Consider the following 25626-nt stretch of genomic DNA (forward strand, 5'->3'; position numbering starts at 1 on the left):
AAAAACACTGGTATAGTGGACTTTCCTTTACTTTTGCTAGAAAATACATTTTAAAGGAATCTGAGACTTGATCCTTAAAGCAGAAAAGTACCACTGTGTATTACTTTGGGTCTTATTTAATCTAGAAGGAACTAGTAAATGTTAGATAAATGAACCAATTAAAACAAGAAGAAAATAAAAGAAAGGAGTTGAGTTTCTGTAAGAAGTAGAATGTTCTACTAGGTGCATTTAGTTCTTTTACACTGATAACAGCCCATCTGACTTGCTGGTTCCCTACTGGTTCACTGGGTGGCACCTTGAACTGGCTGTATTCTTCCAGTGGTCTCACTCAACCCCACCAGTCTGGACCAATGGCCCAGCACTCTAGAATCTTGAAGCTCCCCCCTCATCCTGGCATGGATATACAGCTCATATCATCCAAGCTCTCTCAGGAGTAATTTTGTTCCAGAGTTAAGGGCAAGATTTAAGACAAGAAATATTTTTCCCTCACTGTACAGATCAGGCTGTGGAGCATGCTAGGACTCTTTTGATTTTTTATTTATTTTTTATTTTTTTGATACCAGAGAGTGAAGCCAGGGGCACTTAACCACTGAACCAAATCCCCAACCCTTTTTATTTTTTATTTTGAGACTGGGTCTTGCTAAGTTGCTTAGGGCTTTGCTAAGATCAGCTGAGGCTGATCTTGAACTTGCAATCTTCCTGCCTCAGCCTCACCAATTGCTGGGATTACAGGCATGTGCCACTGTACCTCGCTAAGGACTGTTTTCTGAGTGTTAAAAACTTTGATTTCCTGCAAATATATTCATTTTACTATGTGTGCTGTGGATGTGAGGGTAGAGCTGGGTCACTTTCCAGCAGCTACATGTTCCTATCCCCTGTTCAGGTTGCTCCTTTTCATATACTGAGGCATTGGCAAAATAAAATTAGTAATGGGTAATTTAAAACTTGGAAGCAGAGAAAAGGAAAACAAATCATCTCGGGGAATTTTACATATTGTATGGTAGAGAATAACCGTCCCTATTCTACCAAAAGGCACATTGCAGTGACCATAGTAAATGGTAGGTGTTATAAGCTGCATTTTGCTTTTTTTTTTTTTTTTTTTTTTGATATTAGAGATTGAACCCAGGATTGAACTACTGAGCTATATTCCCAGACCTTTATATTTTTATTTTGAAACAGGGTCTTGCTAAGTTACTGAGGATGACCTCAGACTTGCTATCCTCCTGCCTCAGCTTCCCCAGTCACTGAGATTACAGGTGTGTACCACACCTGGCCTGCACTTCACTTTCTAATGGACAGCACTGGATGCACATCATAAAAAGTACTCTGAAGCTCTGTCTCTTCTAAGTTCCACACTGATCTTTCAGTTTCTGCTTGTCATTACAACATCCTTCTGTATTCAGCACATTTATGCTTGTATGCTAAACATCAATTTTGGACACTATTTTACCTTAACTACATTTTGTATTGACTGCTTACAAATGACAGCTAGGAAGGTTCCTCAGTTACATCAATAATATGTAGAGACCACTGGGAAGGATTTCTGGAGACAGGACCACCACAGGCCCATATGGCAGCTTTGTGCAAATTAGCAAAAGCCCGGGGCCAGGGTGGCAAACAGCTTGGTTTCATCCTTGCTCATCTCAGCCACCATACTTGTGCCAGCCAAAGGGTCCCCTGTTGGACAGTTGGGAACTAATGAAATTGTCCCCAGCAAATGTGTAGTGAGCAGCTGCTTATGCCAGGTGCCAACCTAAGGAATGGAGTACCAATGTGGTTACCAAACCAGTGCTATCTCTGTGAGATTTGGCTAGTGGGGCCAGAGGAGCTAGGTCCAGAGATAGAGGCAGTGCAGGAGGCCACATGCATGGTGCATCTGAGCACCTGCAAGCAGTTCAGAAGGGCCAGAATAGATGGCAGGAGGGACCCTCCATATGCAGGGAGGTGTAGCCGTGGGAAGGTGGCCCAGACACCTTATCTGCTTTCTCATTCTAGATTTTTGCAGTCTTTCTTAACATCACTTAAATTTTCAAATAGCTTTTACATAATATCTGATTGTATAATATCTGCACACTACAAAACATCCAGGATTCTGTAAAGAAAGTAGAAAATATTTATCTCTAAGCATACTACCATAAGATAACATTTTAGAGAATCTCCTTCCACACTATTATCCTATTTGATGATTTGATTTCTACTGACATTTAATTGCATTTAGTTTATGTACTTAGTTTTTTAAATGTTTACCACTACTGAAAAAAAATTAAATTTTACTGAATATATTAATATCACTGATTAATCCACAAGAAGAGAATAACTCCCCTCATGGTATGATCTTCCCTTTGGAGAGGGATAAGTATTTCCTATTTCCTTCAATTAACCTATGTTTTCTGGAGGAAAGTGGTCAAGGACATTACCCCCAACCAACATTGCAATGACTAAAAACTCAAAAGGCAGCATGGAGTTTATAAGAGAGTAAGTCACAGACTAACTCACAATGGGTAGCCAGCACTGTCCAGCAGAGCCCAGGAGTTTATTTTGATAGACAGAAGCTCCCAGTGGGTTCTCTTTTCTGAAGCCCTGATGGACGGAGGGTTCATGGTCTAGCAGCACAATTGTTTTTCCACAAAAAATAGTGCCTCCTTCTGGTAATTTTCTTGCATAGGCACACCCCTGGCAATGGCAAGAGAGAAGAAACTAGACTTGACACCCAGCCAGGTACTGCCACAGCTGAAGGCTGCTGTTTTTGACCCTTTTACCCGTAATACAGCCATATGGAAGCACAAGTTGTGGAACTTCTTGATGCCCAGAGATGTGCATGAAGGAGGTAGTCCAGGCTTCCTGCACTTACTGCCCATAGTGTGCTTATGGGCAAAGCACTAGCCTGGGACCAGGCCTAGATTTGACATCTCTGCTGCTTATAGTCATGCTGCCCAAAGAGAGGGTCTTTTTACCTTCCTGGTCCCACATCCTGGCACTTGCACAGAATTGGTCTAGAGAATGAGAACCATTTTGTAAATCCTCAGTGTGTTCCCCAGTGTAAGGTGTCACTGGCCCTTTTATCCTCTGGTGGTCTGATTTTGGGTTTTGCTCTCTCTGTCAGGTGGATGAAGAGTACAAGAATCCTCACACGGTGGACAGAGTTCCTCTGGGGAAGCTGCCCCATCTCTGGGGTCAGTCCTTGTACATCCTCAGCTCCCTGTTGGCAGAGGTAGGGGGCTTGGTGACTTTACCGGCTGGAAACCATCTGAATGGAGGTGTAGGGAATCCTGGAAGAGCACAGGGACTGTCTGCACAGCGTGATTGTCAGTGTCTTCTGCATCTCCATGTCTTTTGCATATTCTTGCCTTTAAAATCAAATGCACTGTGTTGGCTCTCACGCTTGACTCCTATCCTAGTGTGTTCATATTTACATTAACCAGGTCAGATCAGCCACATGCCAAAATTCCCTGTCCCTCCTCCTGCTGACATTCCTGTCTCTGGCTAGAATGCATATAAATTGATGGTCAGCAGGAGCTGGACATTTCTCAACCAGGATTAGCACATCTGATCCTGGAAGATATGGGATGGGATGAGTGAAGCTGCCCTGGCCCCAGCCCCAGGCACAGGAAACAGGAGGACTTCCAGATCTCTCTACTAGAGGAGGCAGCAGGTCCAGGTGGTCCCTCAGACAACCTCCAACTCGCGACCCGCTCCCCCAGAGTCTCCTGCCTCTTGACCTATTCCTTCTTTTTTTTGACTAGGGTTGGGGAGTACCAGGGATTGAACTCAGGGGCAGTCAACCACTGAGCCACATCCCCAGCCCTATTTTATATTTTATTTAGAGACAGGGTCTCACTGAATTGCTTAACACTTCACTATTGCTAAGACTGAGTTTGAACTTGCGATCCTCCTGTCTCAGCCTCCCCAGCTGCTGGGATTACAGGTGTGCATCACCAGCCCCTTGCTGAGCATTTATTTGTCCCCAGGCTTCTGTTGTAAAATGCACATGCTTTTGACAGCCTCAAAATAAACCTCCCAGTCCTAAGTGTGGCTCTAGTGGAGCTTTCTGGGCCTTTGAGGAAGGGTGTGGGAGAAGGAGCCCAGGAAAGACAGCAAAGGATTGCCAGCCTCTGAGGGTGGCCCATCCCTGTGTGTTCCACCAGCTCTTTGATGGGGGAGGCAGCAGTGAGACAGAATGCTTCTGGGTTCCTGGTGTGTTCTAGACTAAATGAAAGATGGCACAGTGGAAGTAACCCTCAGGAGCTATATTGCTGAAGGTGGAGCAATGTTTCCCTGGCTGTGTCTGGTTTCATGGCCATGCCCTTGGGAGTATGGACTGTGTTTCACACTTCTTTCTTCAGTAGGGAAAAAGTATCTATCTACTTCAAAAAGCCAGCCCTGTGATTTGGAGCAGACCTTTTAACCTCTCTGGGCTTCGGTTTCCTTATCTGTACCTTCCAACTCAGATTTCTGTATCAGTGAAATGGAAAATAACTGTGCTCCTCTGCTTCCTCCTCTCCACCATAAAGGCCTTTCTCTGGGCTCATATTAGGTCCACTTCCTCCACAGAGTTATCAGAACACCTTGGTTCCCTCTTTGGGGGCTCTGGAACATTTCTAGAAAGTTCAAGGTGATGCGTATTCAAAGAGCACACTTGGAAGGGTGGGGAAACCTTTGTGGTTCAAATAGTCAGCCCTGGGCCAGGTACTCACTCTTTCATATCCCTCAGGTACCTTTACCTTAGTTTCCCCACCTGTAAATTGATGATGAAGGTAGAACCTACCTGTTAGGAGACCTAAATGGGATAGTGCACACATAGGGGCTCCATCAGCACCTGACACTTGGAGGAGCTCAGGAAATACTAGTTACTTTTCACTCACACAAGATGGAGATGCATTTGATTAGCCCTGCAGAGCCAGCTGTCAGACATACAGTCCATCTGTCAGTGGCAATTTGAATGGCATACTTTGTTTCAGAGAAAGTAAGCCATTGACTCATAAAACATAAAGAAAAAATCTTGAGTGTTTTAAGCCCCGAGATATGTCACTTTCTAACTTAAGTATAAGGTGAAATTTTAGTTAAATCAATATTTCATTGTGTCACCACTCCTCTCTTCATAGGGATTCCTTGCCACTGGTGAAATTGATCCCTTAAATAGAAGATTTTCTACTTCAGTCAAACCTGATGTTGTAGTACAAGGTTTGTGAGCGTGTTTACTATTCATCTCTAAGTTGTAAAACCAATGTCATTTTTTGCATTTAAATTGTTCCCTAGTTTCTTATTTAATTAAAAAACTGTGTGTGTGTGTGTGTGTGTGTGTGTGGTGTGTGTGTGCGTGTGTGCATGCTCTTTTAGTGTATAGCAGTTCTGTGAGATACTTTATGTAACTCAGTTACTCCCAAAAGGGACAGTATTCTTCCCAACTATAAATTTACTTTCTACAAAGCAATAGTTTTTCTTGAATCTAAACCTTGATTGCAATTGAAGCCCATAAGATTCATTTAGCATCATTTTTTAAAACTGTGAATCTGAAAAGTAGAGCCTAAGCCTGGTAAAATCTCAGAAGCCAAGCAAGGGTCCTCTCCGTGGAGTTCTGACTTCTCTCCACCTTCCAACCACCTCCACCTCCCCTCCCTTTTCTCTAGCCAGCTCCTCGTCCAGAAAGGTAGGAGGCCAGCCTGGGCTGCCACAGAGTGACTGCACCTGACTCCACTGCTGTGCATCTCCAGGCTGTTAGGACTCCCACCCCCTCCACAGATGTTCTTGAGAAGAACTGAGATTGCCATGGGGGAAGTTGGCAGTGCAGGGCTCCACCTGAGGTATGCCCCCAGAACAGCAATTCCTTCTCCTTCTTTCCTCTTCTAGAGGACCTTCTGGCAGCTCCATCACATGTTGCCTCACGAACACTCACATGCCATCTAATACCATAGCCCACTGTACGATTAGGACAAAGCCTGCATTCGCTTCTGTGTTGATTAGCACATACACATGCATACATTGAAAGCGGTGATTAAAGAAATGAAAAGCATTCCTCTTTGTGGCCACTGGCTCATTTCGCTGCACATGCCCATGATGCAATAAGATGAGCAGCAGGTTGTCATTCCAGTCAGTGCTGTGTGCAGGCCCAACGTGGGAAACATCTAACTGTTATAACATTCTGATCAGGTAAAATTTGTGACAATTATGGTTATCTCCATCTTACAGGCAAGACTTAGAAGTTAACCTACTCAGGGACCCATAGATGACAGCTGGGGTATGAATCTATTTCTGACTTCCAGATGGACTGGTCCAGCTGCACTCCATGGTCCCAGTGCTTAACCAGAGCACATTCTGCTAATTAGTGCCTTAAATCTACAAGATTGCTCTTCCAACTGCAGGCCAGGACACATTGATGGGTCCTGGCCCACATTTTTTTTAATGTAATAGAACAGAGTGAAAATTATTAAAGTATTTGGCATGGCGGAAGGAAAATATAGTTTTAGAAACTTATCCACATATGACTGCATTGGATCATGAGGCTCCCAGGTCTTAGTCCAAACCACTGCTCTAAAAGAGTCACTCTATAGAGTGGCCACTATGTGGCTTTGAATAAAATGTGGATTTCTGCAAGTTACTGAAAGCTTCAGAAGAGAAAGATGTCAAAGGAAGCCCTCCAGCCTCACTTGCTAGGACCTGAGGGATTAGGTTCCAGTCCTGAATCAGCTGCAACTGGCCAGGTAATCATGCAAGGCTTCTTTCAGTGGCATGTTATGAAGATCAGATGAGATAATGAGTGTTAAAATACTTTTAAAAGCACCAAGTGCTATGTAAATTTAAGGAGGTGCTAGTCAGCTCTCAGTGGCATTTATATGTATTGTATGTTCAGCCCCCTACCCCCAGCCCATGGGGATAGTGGTGGAACTTGGGGCCACATTAATAGTAGCTGAGCCTTCATTTTCTGGCCTTATCACTCTGTTCCAAGTTCCCAGAAAGCTCTGTGCAGCTGGACAAAGTACCAGCCATCTCTTTGTGTCTGTACTCCCCCTTCTGCAGTCCCCTATCCAGACTCCTTATCTTTGCCAAAGCACTGCCCTTTCTTATAAAAGGTCATCAATATTAGTACAGCATGTACAGCCCAGCTGATCCCTGGGCTGTACATGCTGTACTAATGTGGCCTCAAGTGAAGGTCTCCCACCCTCACAGCCCCCAGATCCCAGACACTCAGAGCCCCGGGCCTGCAGGAGTATGGGTCCCAGCCTCACCCATTGGAGATGAGGTCTAGGCTAGCTCTAAAGGGCTCTTCCCACCTGTAGGGTCCTATGCTATGGTTCCAGGTAGGCCAAGGTGCACTATTTCCACAGCATCCCCATTAGCAGGTCCATTTTTTTTCTTTGGAGGGAAGGAAGTCTCCCCCTCCCCCTCAGTGTCCCCTGAAAGTAGACATCACAATGTTCTTCTTTTCCCTGCTCTAAGGAGCAGGGTACAGGCTTCTCTTGGTATCCCCTGAGGGAGCTGTGTTCACTCCTGACCCAATGTAAAAGGGACAAAACAGGTTTACAATAAATGCAGATCCAGGGGAGGCAAATCATTATTTGAGATGGGGTAATTTGGCATAGGGCCTATTGAAGACAGTTTCTAGAAGTGCACATTAAGGCACTTAACAAATATGTATCATGGGTGTTGAGGGGTAGCAAGGACAGAGGACCAAGAAGAGTGGCAGGACCAATGCCACCATTTCCAAGACCAAATAACGTGTGGAGAGCATGCCAATGTGCCTCTCAGGCAGAAGAAAGGACAATAAATAGCATGTTAGAGTGCAGAGACATGAGGCACAATCTGATGCTGATTCTATGTTCTTGTTCACAGTCACTGTTTTGGCAGAAAACAGTCACATTAAGGAGCTGTTGAGGAAACATGGGGTAAACGTCCAGAGTGTTGCTGACATTCATCCAATTCGAGTCCAGCCAGGCCGGATTCTCAGTCACATATATGCCAAGCTTGGTAGGTTGGGGGCTCATTTGCCAAGGGAGTACCTCAGTTCTACGTTTGTGGTCTGAAGAGTTGGGCAAAACACTAAGCAGGTGATTGCACCGTGATGTAAAGGAGAATGCACAAACAAGTACCTGCTCCCCAGCCTGCTCAGTGGGTACTGCTGTAGGCTGGCTTGACCATTTGGCAGATCTAGTGTATAATAAGGAGCCACCTTGGAAAATTCACAACAGGAAGAGTCATTTGTGTCTTGACAATACTTCTAATTTTTATCTGTAGTATTAGAAAATGCTCATTTACCCATTAAAATGGAAGCAGGTTCTCTTTAGTTTTCTAGAACTTGACTTTGTTTAGTTTTATGGCTGAATACTAAATAAAAGTCAGCATTAATAAAGTTCTTTCAATAAGTTCATTTTGTCCACATTTGAACTGGTGCTGTTCATATACATGCATGAATAGAAGCGGGTAGAATTTGTGTATATATTCAACTTTGTCACATTTTTTAAAGGACAACAGTACAAGCTGGAGATGTAGCTCAGTGGTAGAGCACTTGCCTAGCTTGCATGAGGCCCTGGGTTCCATCTCCAGCACTGAAGGAAAAAAAAAGTGGGTTATCTAACATAAAAATAAGCCCAGCCTTACCCTGAATCACTAGATTACTTACTTGTTACTATATTTCCTCTAACTCTAGTGTTTCTTTTATTTTACAAATAGGACGAAATAAGAATATGAAGCTGAGTGGGCGACCATATCGGCACATTGGTGTTCTTGGAACTTCTAAACTCTATGTGATTAGGAACCAAATCTTTACTTTTACACCCCAGGTGAGAAGAGTAGGCCAGTGGCAAACCCACCAGCATCCTTTTATTAAGTCCTTTTTTCTGTCTGGTAAGCTTTTCTTCAACAGACATGGCAGAATTCTGCATGCATAAGTTCAGATGGAGACATATGAAGTGATACCTAGTACCTTGTACATGTGTTCATAAATGTTGATTGAATCAAATTGCATGTGTCATTACTCCCAGTCATCAATATTAGTGAAAGTCACACTGCTTTACAAATTTGCTAGTGACATGTCACTTGACTTGCAACCCTTGTGCTTCTAATCTTAATAGTCCTTAACCCTTGTCAGTTGGATTTCCAGACCCTAGCCCCCTTATTGGGCTACAGGATATACTGATTATGGAACTTATCTTCAGTGTTTTTGTTTCCAAAGAAAACTAGCCCTGTGGAAGCACTAAACCAAACTTTTTGAACAGCTATAAAGATGAATGATAGGGTTGCTTTGTCAGCATGGGGCACAGCATGGCCCCAGCTTACTTGGATACAGGATTGACTGTGGTGTCTTGGATCAGTAGCCCCAAGCTGCTATTTTTCATCTGAGCCCATGCTGATCAATTAAACCTTGTGAATTTTTTTCCCTTAGCACCAAATTTCAGTCCAGAGCTGAGCATGCACTAGTCCAGAGGTCAGGAGAACAATTTGATTTTCATCGACATCAGGCAGCAGTGCTTTGAGTTGGCATTAACCAGGCATCAATCAGGTGAACAGTGTCTCCACATCTCACCTCCTCTCAAGGCCTCACTTGGAAAGCATCTCCAAACTGAGTAGCCCTGGAAGGAGTAGGAATTAAGGAGTTATTGGTTTGCTTTCAGAGACATTGGTGTTGGGCAAAGCACTTAAGTCCTCCATTGGAGGAGCTGAAAACAAATCTAGCAGTGCACCCTTGCCTTCTGTGCTATTTTAACCACAGCTTCTGGGCTGATGACAAGATGATTTGTGTGATCTCAAGGGGAGTGGCCCCATGATGGGTGCATTAAGGACACCACTGAGCATCTTCCCTGGCAACAAAACTCCAGGATTAGTGCTGCCCTGAGAGACAGCTGGTGTTGTGTGGAGATAAACGAAGGGTGGCTATTTATTTGACCTGTTCTGACTTTCAGTTCACCGACCAGCATCACTTCTACCTGGCCCTGGACAACGAGATGATGGTGGAGATGCTGAGGATCGAGCTGGCCTACCTGTGCACCTGCTGGCGGATGACAGGCAGACCCACACTCACCTTCCCCGTCACACACACCATGCTCAGTAATTTCCTGAATTCCATCTGGCTGGGTCATGCCCCATGGGTGGTTGGGTCCTTTTCCAAGTGTTTAGAATAGATCCTATGGACAGAGCTGAGTATTGAAGGGACTCCTTAGCAGCTTGGCTTCTTATCTCAGGAGTCTTCTGTGCCATAAGGAATTTAATTAGATTGTGCTGATGAAAACATTTCAGTGTAAAGCTGGAAAAAAATGTATTCCCAGATTAAGTAAACTCATCATCACTTTTTTTTTTCCTTCAGCAAATGATGGCTCAGACATTCATTCTGCAGTTCTTTCTACAATTAGAAAACTAGAGGATGGATATTTTGGAGGAGCTAGGTAATTTCTTAAATCTTTTGCTGCCCTTCTCCCCTTTTTCATATCAATTTTCATTTCAATTGCTGAACCTAGAAACATGGTATTTAAAGTTTAAAAAAAAAACCAAGGATTTAAAATTTACCTCCTCCTGAAACAGCATTTGGTTGTCAAACTTTTGCAGGCACTAGGTAGCCTTGGGCATAGAGAGGTGGGCACATCAATCTCTCTAAAGTGATGTCCTTCCTAGAATACCTTTATGGAGTACTGTGTTTCTGTTAAAAATCATGGAAGAAAACACCAAGTGCCTAGGGCTCATCAAGTGCCATATAAATGTTTGACAGTAGTATACTGTCACCTTAAGAATAATTCATAGAAGCTGGGTGTGGTGGTGCATACCTATAATTCCTAGTAGCTCAGGAGGCTGAGGCAGGAGGATTACAAGTTTGAGGCCATCTTCAGCAACTTAGCCAGGCCCTAAGCAACTTAGTGACACCCTGTCTGCCAGGGCAAAACAAAATAATCGTTAGAAGTAGGCCCTTGACTTTCCAGGGCAAAATTTTTTGTTCAGGCAAGGGTAGACTTTTTTTTCCCTGAGGCTATCTGCAGCCCATTTGCCCTTGGAAGCCCAAGCACCTGTGAATTCAGTTATGTTGCATGTTCCAACTTACTCCTTGAACAGTACTATTGAAGCTAAGTCCTAATCTGATGCTGGTAGCTCAGAGGGAAGTATCTTGTTTTCATTTCTGGTCTGACATTTTAAGAATGTTTTTGTAGGGTGGAAATCCCATGCACTCCCAGCATCTAGGGACTGACCTTCAGAACTTGGGGGCTGCTGCCTCTGTGGGGATCCCAGGCTGCCAATCCTGGCTCCCAGTCTCCAGTGGAACTTTTTTCAGCCCAATGGGCCACTCAGGACATCTGCTCCAGTTTGGGGATAGTGGGTTCATCAGATTCCTTCTAGAGAGAACTTTGACTCTAAGACATGCTTCTTCCATCAATGGTAGCTCAGAGGGAAGTACCCCTCCTATGCCTGTGTAACCACATTTCATGGTAAGGACAAGTGCACCAGGAGAATGATTACTTCTGGCCCAGTCATTTTAGGGGGGGGAAAACACCACATGTTGATTCTGGTTCAAAGTGTTTGCTCAATTTATTTTGTAAAATAAGTTTTGGTTGATATTTGTGTTGGGTTGGAATAAGAAATCGGCATGATTATTTTGACTTTTAATATGTTACATGCTTTCACTTCATACTTGCTATTGAATTTTTGTTGTAATTTCTTGGCTGACTACTTAGGGTGATCTGCTGAGTGATAAATTTATTGATTCTGGCAGAAGCACCACCTGGTTATTGAAAAGTCCCCCAGTGATTCATAGTGGAAGTTTGTCCACACTCCATTGATGTCCCTTAACATAGTGTCTTTTTGGCAGAGTAAAATTAGGGAACCTGTCGGAATTCCTCACCACATCATTCTACACGTATCTGACTTTCCTGGATCCAGACTGCGATGAGAAGTTGTTTGATGATGCCAGTGAAGGGAGCTTCAGCCCTGATAGTGACTCAGATCTGGGAGGATATGGGGAAGACACCTGCAATCAAGGTATCATGTGGAATGCTTTTGCGGGTGCTTCCTTGAATTTATTTAGACCTTCGTACTCTGATAAAATTGCCCTAAAACCCTAAACTACAAAAAATTAAAATATAAATCTAAACTAAAAATGATGCCTTTGAAAGTGGGGCTTTTTTAAACCCAGAGGGACGAAGAGTTTCAAGTATGAGGACTTTTCATTGTGTGTGTGTGTGTGTGTGTGTGTGTGTGTGTTTGGATATAGCTCACTTGCCTACTGAAGCTTAGGCACCTTGAGTTCATTTGCACTGTTTGCTTCAACTTACTCCTTGAACTGTTTTTGACAGCTTTTTAAACTAAGATCTAACCCTGGATGACCAAGGGCCAGTTAGGCCAGCGCTCTATCACTGAGCTGCACCCTCAGTCCTCACAAAATATATTCTGAAGACAGAAACACATTGCTTGAATTGTCAAAGGAATGGTAGAACCATCTGGGTTCATTTAGATATGAGGAAGGAAACCTCATGTATATAACCTTTCTCAATCTGAACAAATAGTTGGGTCAAAGTGACCTGGCTTTTGCTTTTTGATAGTAGTTGGAATTGGAGCAGAGAATTCCACAAGGTTTATTAGCTCTTAACAAATTAAAACAAAATGACTGATGTCAGCTGCTGTCCTTCAGGTACTATGCAGCTCATCTTAGGATGATGTCATGTAAACAATTATCTTGACCTGTGTTTTGTTTCCCCAGGAAGAAGTTTTTCTAAACAATAAATTTATACACACATACATTCTATCTTTTTACCTCATGGGGTGGGTAAAGGTGTCAATATCTATATCTAAATGTCTCCTTTCACTAACTTACTTGGCACTGCCCACTACACATAGTCACTATTAGGCATTTGGGATATTTCTGTAGCTTGTATTCATTGGCTCTTTTTCTTGCTTGTCCAGTTATAGAAAGCCAAGATGAACTCGACCAGTATATGAACCACCTTCTGCAAAGCACATCCTTGAGGTGCTACCTACCCCCTCTCTGTAAAAAGACAGAAGACCTCCATGTGTTCAGTGCCATCCACTCCACTCGGGACATACTTTCTGTGATGGCCAAAGCAAAGGGTTTGGAAATTCCATGTATGTTATTGAACTCTTTTTTTTTATGGTGTAAAACATTATTTTTATTTTTTTTATTTTATTTTTTATTGGTTGTTCAAAACATTACAAAGCTCATGACATATCATCTTTCATACATTTGACTCAAGTGGGTTATGAACTCCCATTTTTACCCCAAATATTGAACTCTTTTCTACCTATTAAAATACCTTCTTTTATCAAAGTAATGTATGAACATAATTTAAAAGAATCCTAAAAGACAACAAAATGCTTCCCTCATCGTCTACTTGGAAACGACCATTTTTAACTTTTTAACCATTTTTAGCTGTTTCTTCTGGCATTTATATATCTCCATATCTCTAAAATAATATGTATACATATGTATACATATCAAAGCTTGGCACCTATTGACTTTCTGTTACATGGGTAAGGATTTAGCTGGCTTAACTCACCACTCTTGTACTCCCTTCCCTTAACCTACCAAGGGAGCTGTATGAAAGTTTAGTTACATCAGTATTTACTCTTATATGTATGTAAATATTATTCCCAACTGGTCATTATAGTATATTGTGATTATATTACCATTTTTTACTTTTGGTTTTTTTTTAAGTTAATAATTGTTTTTTTATTTGTTTTGATTTCTTTCTCTATCTTCAGTGGCCTCACAATACCAATTTCCACAAGGTAATCATATCAGTGAATCTCTTGATTCCACTACTTACAGTCTGTGAGTCTCCTCCTTTCTGGCCAAGAGCACTCTAAGCCTGTTGTATCCTTATCATCCTGGAAATTTCCTTGGGCTCATACCATTAGTTGTACTCCTTGTTTCCTGAATCTGGTGTATTCCCTGTGTGTTCCCCTTTCCTGATTTGTTGTTGTTGGTGGTGGCTTTTTTGTTGTTGTTGTTGTTGTTGTTATTGTTATTTTGGTGGAACACATTCTGGAATAGTTTCACTAGATTGAAAAAAATTAGTACAATGAAAGAGGGCATGGTAATGACAGCCCTCAACTTGTTTATTTCTGAAATTCCTTTCTGACTTGGTTGCCCACCATGTCTGGGATGTCATTTTTATTCCGGGATCTTCCTTCACCATCATCCTGGAGGGTTCCTTGACTTGTCTCCTGGGTTGGCTAGTGTTTTCTGTTTCTCAACTCTTCCCTTTTTTTAGTTCACTCTCTCATTCTAGTGAGGACAACCAGTCATTTCCTGAGAAATAGCACATGGTGGGTTACATTGTTGAGAACTTGCAGGTCTGAAAATATCTAAAAAATTCTATATCCATTTGAGAGTTTGGCTGGGTAGAAATCTAGATTGAAAATACATTTTTCTTCAGAATTTTTAAAGCATCACTTCATTATCTTTGCTACCAGTGTTGCTATTGAGAAAACTAAACCCATTCTGATTTTTGATCCTTCCAGTATAAACTGGTTTTTTCTTTTTCTTTTTTTTTCTTTTCTTTTTTTTTTTTTTTTTTTTAGTCATTGATAGACCTTTATTTATTTATACATGATGCTAAGAATCAAATCCTGTGCCTCACACATGCCAGGCAAGTGCTCTACTGCTGAGCCCCAGCCCCAGCCCTAAACTGGTTTTTTCTTTAAAGTTTTTAGGATCTTTCCTGCTTCCCAGTTCTGAAATTTTAGTGATGTGTTGTGATCAGCATATTTTCATCCATTGTGTTGGGTCAAACTTAGCAGGCCTTTCCAGTCTGGAAAGTTATAGTTTTCAATCATGTAGTTTTTCTGAAAACTTTCTTGAATCATTTCCTTTCTTATATTTTCCTTGTTCTCACTTTCTAGTATTTCTTTGATTCTAGTATTGACTTCCTAGAGAAGTCTTTATCATTGCTCTTCTTTTTTCCATATTTCTGTCTGTTCTGAGTGTAATTGCTTTTGTGTTTTAAATCTTAGTTCCCAAATTTCATCTGTTCTTGTTTCATGCAAGCCATATAATTTCTTATTATTCTAAGAACATTAATGGGGGGGCATGTTTTGTTTTTGTTTGGGCTTACATTTTGTTCTCCCTGAATGGTTTCCTTTTCCCCCAGTCACCTTTTCCTCTTTGTTTAAGTCTCTGTCTTTACACATTAGAATCCTTCCTCCAAGAATGTGGGTAGGACTTGTGCCTCAGGGCTCCATGGCTGTAGACTTGTCAGATTTCCCAGAGATGTTCTACAGCACCTACTTGAAAGGTAGGGTCTTTTTGCCTGATCTCTACAGCTACTTAGTCTCTATAAGGAATGCACTCAGGCCTTTATATGTACTGGTCAGCCCCGAACCTAGTCACCCTCCCTCTTTTACTCCATTCAGAGAAACCCTCTAGTCTCCTGTCAGAGTGAGCAAGGCGGTCCCCACACTGTGTGAGTTGAGGAGGGCATCTAGGGAGCTCACTGCTTCCCACATAGCTTTTCTCCAGTCTTCCTTATTTTGATCACCCCCTTTGAATCCCCAGTTTCAGAGGCACACAGTGCAGCAAGTTCCTAAGACTTCTGGAGATTCTTTGATGTAAATCTCACTGGTTCTTGTATTTCCCTTCTGTAGACTTGGGCTTTGGTTGCTTTGTATCTACTAAATCGGTTATCTTTCATCCATTGGTTTTTCCACTTCCAAAATCTTGTCACTACTACCTTTCTCTTTTTTCCCCCCTATTCTTGAGGATTGATCTTTTAAAAAAGAAATTATTTTCCACATTCTGAGTGGAGATTTGGGACAAAGTAAAATTCCAATATTTGATTTGACTCACTAGTGTAACCTGGGCACTTATAATACCTTTTTTTTTTTTTTTGGTAGCAGGGACTGAACCCAGGAGTACTTAACCACCAAGCCACATCCCAGCCCTTTTTATTTTTTATTTTGAGACAGGGTCATGCTGAGTTGCTAAGGGCCTCAGTAAGTTGCTGAGGCTGGCCTTGGACTTGTGGATCCTCCTGCCTCAGCCTCCTGAATTGCTGGGATTATAGGCATGCGCCACCATGCCCAGCTATAAATGACTTTTAAATATGCATCAGTTTTTATCTTGGAAACTTCCTAGTCTCCTGAGACAATACAATAGCCTAGAAGACAGAGATGGATTAATGAATGAATACAGATAATAATATTCAAAGATGGTTAAAACATAAGACCTAACACCCAGCAGTGGTAGAATGAAATGCATACCGAACAGGAAGCAGAGACACCTGGATTATGGAACCCTTGTAACCTTGGAAAAATAAATAGTCTACCCTCTCTGGGTCTCAGTTTTCTCATGGGGTGGGGAGAGGTCTGACTCAATCTCTCTAAGTCTCGTTCCAGTCCTAAGATGTTGAGTAATTTCCCCTGAGTTCTAGGAGGGAAAAGTGAAATTCTCTCAAAGCAAAAAGTCATTTCCTGCTTATTTCTCATTCCCAAATTTAGCACATGAAGTGGCTACATGATAAATTCTCATTGAAATTGGCTAAACTAAGTAGTCATTCCTCAGTTGGATTGTATTTAATGAGGAGTAGCCACCACACCTCTCAAAAGAGTACTTCGTTGTTCCTCTTCAGAAGCACTCTCTGTTATTTTGTTTTCCAGTCGTTCCCATGACTTTGCCAACTAAAGTTCTAAGTGTGCACCGTAAGTCATTGAATCTTGTTGATTCTCCTCAGCCACTCCTAAAAAAGGTAAAGTATTTGGAATAGTTAAAAATTAAAAGGCATAATGCTTTATAATGCTGGGTTAGTCCCAACAACTTTCTTAAATGTTGGAACTCAAAAGAAAGACTGTATTTCTTGATATCCAGAACTTTTCCATTTAGAAGCTCCAAGTTTTGATGTGAATCCAATCCCTTAGCTGTCTGGAATATGATGGGCATCATCACATATACCAAATTTGATGCAAACCTTTATATTTTGCCTATAGGAAAGGTCACTACCTTTTTGCTGACCCATAAAACCCAGGTGGTGCTGGCAGAAGTGAACTATCTGTCCCCTTGGCCTGTCCTGTCAGCCAGCCAAGGCAGATGACGTGCAGAACAAGCTACAGTGCTCTGTTACTCATGTTCTTAATGTAGTGAAAACCAGGAAGAGAGTTCTTAGGAGCATAAAAATCTCAGGCTGTTCCTTGTTGCTTCCCATAATTTGTTATTTTATTATGAAGTCTCCCCTTGATTATATCTCACATGAATCAAAATATCCAGTGCCTGTTGGAGAAATTTTAACCTAAGTTCAGTTTTACATTATTTAAAACATGCATTTTGTGTTTATTTTGCTTTTAAAAAACCATTTTATCAAAGTATAATATATGGACAGAAAGGTACATACAGCTTAAGTATAGACTAAAATGAATTGTCACTGAGCCAATATACAAATGGCCACCTCTGGTTCCCTCTCAGTCATTTCCTCCCCCTATAGTCCAAACATAATTTCCATTATAATTCCTAACAGCAGAGATTAGTTTTCCCTGTTTTTGAACTTGGCATAAATAAAAATTACACATATTTTAACCTGTTCCTATTTCTTGCAAACATTTGTCAACATGGTGATCCACTGATCAAAAATAGTAAAAGCCTATAAATAAAAAGGTGTAAAATATTCACTAAAAAATAGGTCCAGCACAGTGCCAGAGTTCAAAGACCAAGTTGGTGTTTTACTTCTTGATCATCTGAAAGTTCCTACACTCAACCCCTCTCCTACTTTTTTACTTTTATACGGCCAGGCTCCTGAAAATGACTTCCAGTGGCCCAGAGATGACCATGGTGATGTGGACTGTGAGAAGCTAGTTGAACAGCTGAAAGATTGTTCAAATCTGCAGGACCAAGCAGACATCCTGTACATCCTTTATGTAATAAAGTAAGTTGTCTTAGTCTGTTTGGGCTGCTATAATACAATACAAATTGGCATTATAAACAACAGAAATGCATTTCTCATAGTTCTGGAGACTGGAAATCCAAGACCAAGGTACCAGTAGATTCAATGTCTGGTGAGAGCCAGCTTTCTTGTGGATGGCACCTTTTACCTGTGTCCTCAATGGTAGAAGGGATGTGTTAGCTCTCTGGGCCTCTTCTATAAGGACACTAATCTCAATCATGAGGGCTCTGTTCTCATGATCTAATCACCTCTCAAAGGCTCCACCCCAAAATATCATCATCCTGAGGGGTTTAGCATTTTATCAGAAATTTAGGGGGCATACAGACATTCAGGCCACAGCAGTAGATTTATGGTTTCACTAGGTTGAGCCTTCTCAGTTCTCCTTAATTAATTCATTTTCCTAGTCTCTCAGCCTGCAGCAACCCGGGTCATGATCATATTCACTCCAGTTACCCAAGATCACCATGAATAAGTCTTCCATCCCCTTCTTTGCCTACTGATGCTTACCTCCCAGAACAAGAAGGCTGAATGAGGCCAGGATCCTACAATGTCCTTATATTAATCTTCTGTTTCAAAGGACATAGGGATGCTTTGGTAGTATGGAGCCCTCTCAATGAGGCTGAGGCACTAGGAGTACCAGAGCCCTTGACATTCATTCCTCTTGCAGTCTAAACATTCTGGCCCAATATCTCTGCATTTTTCTATCTCTTGACAGGGGTCCCAACTGGGACACCAATCTCTCAGGACAGCATGGGGTCACTGTTCACAATCTTCTCAGTGAGCTCTATGGGAAAGCCGGCCTGAACCAAGAGTGGGGTTTGATTCGCTACATCTCAGGCCTGCTCAGGAAGAAGGTGGAGGTCCTTGCTGAGGTCAGAGCAATCATGCCTGCTGGGTTGTCCTTCATCCCCTCTTGCCCTTTGTCTTCTTCCTCTTCCTCTTCCAATCTTGGAGTTACAGAAACTCTCGAGGCAAGTGCCTCTTAACTGTAAAGGAAAATGGAGACCTAATCCAGAACTGGGGCAAGCCTTTCTCTCCTGACCTCCCACTGCTCTGGGAAAGCAAGCAGAGGGAAGAAATTCCAAGTTGATTAGTTTGGTTCATTCTTAACCACAGAAAAAGGCTTGCCAGGAAATCAAATGAAGATACTCTGTGGCAACACAACCTCAGAAACATAGCTCTCTTATTTGTGCACATCCACAGTACAGTGATCATTAACATTTATTACCCTGAGCCCCTGCCAAATCCAGAACCACTTCCTACAACACTGAAGCTCAGTATTCGGGCAAGGTGGTGGTATTTATTATATGTGAGAAATGGAGAAACTGGTAATTTGGGAATACAATGTGGCCATTCTCTCTTACCATCACTACTTAAGGACTCATCCTGCCTTGTCAAGTATCAGGGAGCCTAAGGGATCTGCTATAGTAGATGGGCATTAAATACCTATTGATGGGCCTTGCAGAGCCAGGCCTGGGGCCATACCTGGGAGATGCAGAGACCTAGCCCTGCCTAGGTTGCTTAGTCTGGGATCTGTGTATGAATTTTTCAAACAAAGGGCAATGTGGATCATAATGATTGTGAAGGTAAGTTTATGACTTTACTGGCAATGACCCAGTTGGCTTTGCCTAATCTCTCTCCCACCCCAACCCCTTTCCCTTTTTCCTCTCTCACCCTTTCTCCCAAATACATGTTTAGGCCTGTGCAGACCTGCTGTCCCACCAGAAGCAGCTCACTGTGGGGTTACCGCCTGAACCACGGGAGAAGACTATCTCGGCGTAAGTCCACAGCCCAGAGACCTCAGGTTTGTGGGAGAACAATGGGAAAACAGCAGGGCTTTGTACTATTCAGGAGTCCCTCTGTCACATGGGCACTTGCACAGAAAACAGGTATCTTTCATGAAGGGCAAGGAGGCCCTAATCCCAGGCACCTCATTATATTTGTGGCCTGCTCCTTCCTAGGCCTCTTCCTCCAGAGGAGCTCACAAAACTCATCTACGAGGCCAGCGGGCAGGACATCAGCATCGCGGTCCTCACACAGGTCCGGGGCTGGCACGGGAGGGGTGACAGCCTTCCTCAGAGTGCCAGGGGGCCCCTTGGTCACCCACTGGGTCTCTGAAACCCTGCCCCCATGTGTGTCTTTGCCAGGAGATTGTGGTTTACCTCGCTATGTACGTCAGGGCCCAGCCTAGCCTCTTTGTGGAGATGCTTCGACTCCGGATTGGGCTGATCATTCAGGTGATGGCCACAGAGCTGGCAAGGAGCCTGAACTGCTCAGGTGAGAGGCAGTGGCTTCTGAAGCTCCTATCTGCCCAGCTCCCCCCGGCACCTGGCCTTGAGGCCTTGCTCTGAGGGGACCCCTGCTCAAATATTCCTGTTGGCTTCCAATGCCATCAGCCTGTCAGACCACATAGGCGCAGGGTACTGGAGTTCCTAAAATAGGACAAGGAGGCACTAGTGATATTTACCATTTCTGTACCTAATAGCTAAGCTCCTTCCTGCTATTCTTGCTATGAGATGTCATCCTCCATTTAGTAACAACTTCACTGGGAAGAATCCTTCCAATTGAAAATAAATAGCAATCACAAGACACATCCCAGCATCAGGGATCAGGGAAATGTGAGAAAAAATATGTGTCTAGGAATTAAGCAAATATGGTACCAATTTAAATAACAGCATTTAGAATCCCCAGGGACCAGTGCCTTTCAGCCCTGCAGTGCCAGTGAGGTGATCCTGACCAGGAGACCTGCCACTACATCCTTTGTCACTCCCTCCCACCCAGGTCCACTACGTCTGTACTATGACTGTGCCTTCACCTGCCACCAGTCCTGGGTCTGGGAAACTTACAAGATGTTTGTTTGTAGGAGAAGAAGCTTCTGAGAGTTTGATGAACCTCAGCCCTTTTGATATGAAAAATCTCCTACACCATATTCTAAGCGGAAAAGAGTTTGGTGTGGAAAGAAGTGGTAAGTAATTGCTCTGGGTATCTCTACAGGGAGCTGCTTCCTTGCCATGCAAGTCAACCCCTATACTTGAGACTCGGACATGTGATTGTACTGTTCCTGTTTAATGGGATGGACAGAGGCCTAGGCTCAAGGTTCCTGCTTTTAAGGCTTCAGGACACCCTCGCAGGTTTGCTGGGACAGCATTTCTTCCACAGGTTTCAGTGGCACATGCACACAGTGTCATGCCTCTGCATCCTATGTCTCCTGTGGCCATAAGCACCAGCTGTCATCACTTGTGGGGGTTAGGGAATGACCCCACGTGTCGGGCTGAAAGAGTTGTTCTTTCAAATTGCCTGAAGTGGCCTTTGGTTTGAGTAGAAGTGTTCTCAGCTAGGTCCCGTCATCCTCCATGGGGCAGGAAGAAGACCCTCTTTAACCTCTAAAGGCCAGTTCATTTCCTTCAGTCAAGTCTTGCTCAGTTTATCTGTCCCGGAACCTTGCTTGCAGTGCTAAGAAATATAATCACCCAAGTCCTTGTTCTCAAATGCTCTCTAACTATAATTGAAGCAATTATCATTTCTCCTCCTCATAAAAAAGCTAAATGATTTGCAGTCACATTGGTGAATTTATTTCATCAAGCCAAAGAAATACACTGTGGGCTGTGGACATTGGGTACTTTGTATTTTTCCTGAGTGTGTTTCAGCCACAGACCAAGGGAATCATATGCATATTGGTGGCGTTTCTCCTTTCTAAGGGAGGAGCTCTCAAGACCCTTGTCCAAAATTAATTTCCAGTTCTTTCTAATGCACAATCCTTGAAATGTAAATGTACAAGATAAATATTGTGTTCTCATCATATAGTGTATATGGTTTGACACAGATAATTGTCATTAGAGTAAAGCTATAGATGCTTATAACACTACCAACTGAGTGATATCATTTAAAAGCCCAAATATGGTTAATTGCAAGTAAGGACAGAAGACGAGCTATCTTTTTAAAACATAATATCATTTCTTAATTTGTAATTATTCAATTTTTATAAACTAGGAAGCTTATATTGGCTTAGAATTCTTAAAATTCTGATTAAATCCTGAGATATCTGAGAAAACTGTTTCCAGTGAACACCCCCATACAGGCCCTTCTGGAGCTTTCCAGACTTCTTTTGGCTTCCATTTTCCACTGGCCTGGTGCCCCTCTTCCCCCTCAGGCTAATCATTGTGTCTCCTTGGTGTTTTCCTCCCTCTCCACTGCCCTCCATTTCCCCTAGCTTCTGTGGGGTTGGGTGGGGAGTGACCTTCCAGCCAGGCCTGCAAAGGGGAGTAGTGGGGTGGGAAGGAGAAACATGTACAAATGCCCAGAACAGCATATCTGGCTCAGGAGTGAGGGGCTAGGAAGGCATAGTCCAGAGGCCAGGCCCATGGAGGGGGAGGGCCAGGGATAGGTGTGAGTCTTGCAGCTGGTGCAATAGATTGGAAGGGAGGGGCTAGGGTGGCAGAAGAGTCTCCCTGCCCCCTGGGCCCTTAGCAGCACCATGTGCCTGGCTCTCCCACGTTTCCTTCCCAGCCCAAGGTCTTCCAGTAGGCTCAGTACCCCTGTGGCTGGGGTGGGCTCTCCTCCCTGTACCCCTGCAGTGCTAAATTCTGCCCCAGATCCCTGTTGTCCCTGGGCAACATGCATTGGCACCTGCATCCAGTGTCTAGACAGGGACTGGCATGCTCTCCATCACTGGGCCCACAGCTACAAGTGTCCAAGTAACAAGCCCCTCAGTGAGAACCCTGTAGTTTTGTCATTTTCCCCAGGCTCTGCTGGCATTCTGAGGGTCATGGGGCTGGGGATAAAGCCTGGCAAGATCAGTGTGGGTCCTCTATGTGAGTAATGATGAATCCCTTACAACAATCAAATGTCATGCAATCATTATATGTGAGGTGATAGAATATGGAATGGCATGGGAAGACATTCATGATAACATATTAAGTGCATATTAAGTACAGAAAGGTCAAGGACTATACATATATACATATCAGATATAAATATATATGATGTATATTTCATATGTTTATACATATGTGATGATTCTGTTTTATATGATAAAAACATTTACCACAGGAAAAACACAACCATAGGGGAAAAAAAAAAACCGTCAGGATAACAACTAAAATGTCAAAAGACATTAGTTCTGGCTTGCTTAGTTGGGTGGTTTCAGTTTTCCACAAGGAAGGTGACCTTTTGAAAAAGTAAAAAATTATTTTAAAAAGCATATTCAGTTTCTAAAGGGCTTTCTGCCACTCTGTTTTGTGTGTACTGATTAAGGAGCTTTTGCACTTTCATACAGCCCTGCAAGACCCTCGTGGTGAGTCTGTGCCACCCTGGGCACTGAGAGCCCAGCACTAGCCAGGACAGGCAGAGTTTATAGTCAAGTGAGAGGGACGAGCGCAAACCCAAAGAAGCACATCATTCACATTTCTTCCCTCAGGGTGGGTGCTGTATAGTCCCAAAGAACCACATGTGTGTGTGTCTTCCCTCTAGTACGCCCTATTCACTCCACCACATCCAGCCCTGCCATCTCCATCCACGAGGTGGGACATACTGGAGTCACCAAAACTGAGAGGAGTGGCATTACCAGACTGAGGAGTGAGATGAAACAGGTAAGAACACCCTGGCAGTGGCAGCAGCAGGAATGGGAAGAGAAGTGGTTCTCCTGCCTAGGCTCACCTCAGAAGGTCATAGAAACCCAGGGCATGAAGCTTCAGCCTGCTTTTTGTAGAGGACGTGAGATCCCTTCTGCCTTGGGATCTAAATAAAGCTCTGTACCCAGATAGGTACCCCTAGCTGCCCCTGTGCAACCTGTACCTGCCTGTTCCTTCACCTCAATGTGATGTTTTGTATATGTTCTAGAACATGCTTTTGTCCATGTTTGGTTTTGTGCCATTTAAAAAGTAGAGTCATACAGAAAGAAACAATCATTTCTCCATCAAATGTGTCCTTCTATTGAAATAGAAGGATCTGGAAATAGAATTGAATGACCATGATACCTATGTTACCCAGGTATCTCTTTTCTTTGTCCCCTTTTATTTAATTCACAATAAAAATCCTTTTGAACTTATCCTCACAGGACTGTGATTCAACATCTTTTTAGTCCTGATATGCACTATGCTAGAACTTGACCATGACCCATGGTAGGAAATAGACTTTCCTTTTGACAGAGACCTACAATGAGAAATGTACTTGGATTTCCTCCTATATTTCAAACATTAGTCATGTTCCACTAGCTTGAGTCTGTGAGGCACTAATGATCACCCCCTGAGGTTGACCATCACTGCCCTGGATTATCAGAGGGTGATAGAAGTATTAGGGTGTTCTTGATTTAGTTTTTGTTTATTTTCTGATGTTTTAACTTTCAGATGACAAGGCGATTTAGTGCTGATGAACAGGTGAAATATTTTTGCCTTGTTTTGTCTTTTACTGTGTGTCTTTCATGTCCTTTCTGGTTTGAATGTGGAAAGTGAAGCTGTAAATACAGAGTGTGACTAGGTGAAGGAGCAATTCTGCCCATCAAAGTGGCGTAGTCAGACAACAACCCCCAGGGACAGAAAATGAGCGGGACTTGAAGGCAGGAGAAGTGACCTTGCCCTGGGCTTCAAAAAAACCCATTTGTCAAATTCCTGGGCTTTATAGGATACTTGTATGGTCTGGGCTCTGCCTCAAAGTTCCTGTTCAAAAAGAAGAAACTAAATAGGGGTATCTATGCAGGAGCTAAATTGGGTATACTTACCAATAGAAAGGCTAGGGCTATTCCTGTCTGCAGATGACCTGGGGGAATTTAACCCTGGAAGGAAAAAAAAATGTAAGGATACTGTTCTTCAATGCCACCCTGTGACATCCTACTTCCTCCAGAAAATTGGAGTCACTTTTTTTTTAAGAGATGTGTCTCACTGTGTTGCCCAGGCTGACCCCAGACTGGGCTCAAGCAGTCCCCCTGCCTCATCCTCCTAACCAGTTGGGACTACAGGTGCACACCACCACACCTGGCTTCCAGAGTCACATTTCTAATGATTTGATGTCCCTATGGACCAGGAGAGTATAGAGGAATCACGTGTTGACATGTGAATGCAGATTGCACATGTTGTCCAGGGGTAAAACATACTTATCTCTCATTCTAATTTATGCTTCTTCCAAGTAAGGAACCAACTTTCTAAACACCTTCCTTTGTCAGCCACTCGGTGGCACCGTTCCTCTGGTTACCCATACTCTGCTGGCCTAAGCATGGGTGAATATGGATGGTTCCTGTCACCTTCATGTAATTCTGTCCTTGCATGTTACAGAGATAGAATGATCACCTTTCTTCTTTGATGTGTTTATATTCAACTAGCTAGTACAAGTTTTATATTTGGCTATATTTATATTTCCTTACATTAAGGAAACATTCTCTGTTCAAAATTTAATCAGTGCCATGACAGTTTAAATTTCTATTCACTTTTGCAAGAACACCAGGTACACAGACCATACCCTTGTAATCTAAGAGTAGCGTCTAGACTTTTAGGTGAGGAAATACTTGTATGGCCAAAGGTCATCACCCTGATCACATGTGTGCATTTAACAAATACCTATGGGATGCCTGTTAGATGCCAGTTGTTAGTGGTGGTTATGGGCATTTTGTTGATCTCTAGATTTTCATGACTCAACATAAAACATCAGCATTTCATGACTGAGTTTGGAAAACATTCCACCTCGATTAGGCACCTTGCACAAGCAAACAGAATCTGGTATGTTTGCTTTTTTAAAGAAAGACCTGGGGCTGGGGCCCAGTATTGGGCCAAGGTGCTGA

The 25626-nt window shown here is 42.9% G+C and overlaps 1 protein-coding gene across 4 annotated transcripts in view; it reads left to right on the plus strand.

The window, feature by feature from the left end:
* Positions 1–25626, plus strand: part of Phka2 (phosphorylase kinase regulatory subunit alpha 2) — a 70196-nt gene that overhangs the window by 38804 nt on the left and 5766 nt on the right. For 3 of the 4 annotated variants that reach the window (XM_046425833.2, XM_046425831.2, XM_058573079.1), the window contains 17 exons: positions 3104–3211; positions 5103–5181; positions 7828–7962; positions 8665–8774; positions 9894–10038; positions 10295–10373; positions 11783–11952; positions 12874–13053; positions 16585–16673; positions 17707–17840; positions 18574–18730; positions 19557–19636; positions 19820–19898; positions 20006–20135; positions 20722–20823; positions 23328–23446; positions 24203–24232. In XM_046425833.2, coding sequence (XP_046281789.1) covers positions 3104–3211; positions 5103–5181; positions 7828–7962; positions 8665–8774; positions 9894–10038; positions 10295–10373; positions 11783–11952; positions 12874–13053; positions 16585–16673; positions 17707–17840; positions 18574–18730; positions 19557–19636; positions 19820–19898; positions 20006–20135; positions 20722–20823; positions 23328–23446; positions 24203–24232 — 1926 coding nt within the window. The remainder of the gene's footprint in view (positions 1–3103; positions 3212–5102; positions 5182–7827; positions 7963–8664; positions 8775–9893; positions 10039–10294; positions 10374–11782; positions 11953–12873; positions 13054–16584; positions 16674–17706; positions 17841–18573; positions 18731–19556; positions 19637–19819; positions 19899–20005; positions 20136–20721; positions 20824–23327; positions 23447–24202; positions 24233–25626) is intronic. The other variant, XM_046425834.2, reaches the window with a different exon arrangement.

This window comes from Marmota monax, unplaced genomic scaffold (assembly GCF_021218885.2).
Source record: "Marmota monax isolate L192 unplaced genomic scaffold, Marmota_monax_Labrador192_F-V1.1 WCK01_AAM20220418_F8-fsc00203, whole genome shotgun sequence".
In the NCBI taxonomy this organism is placed as follows: domain Eukaryota; kingdom Metazoa; phylum Chordata; class Mammalia; order Rodentia; family Sciuridae; genus Marmota; species Marmota monax.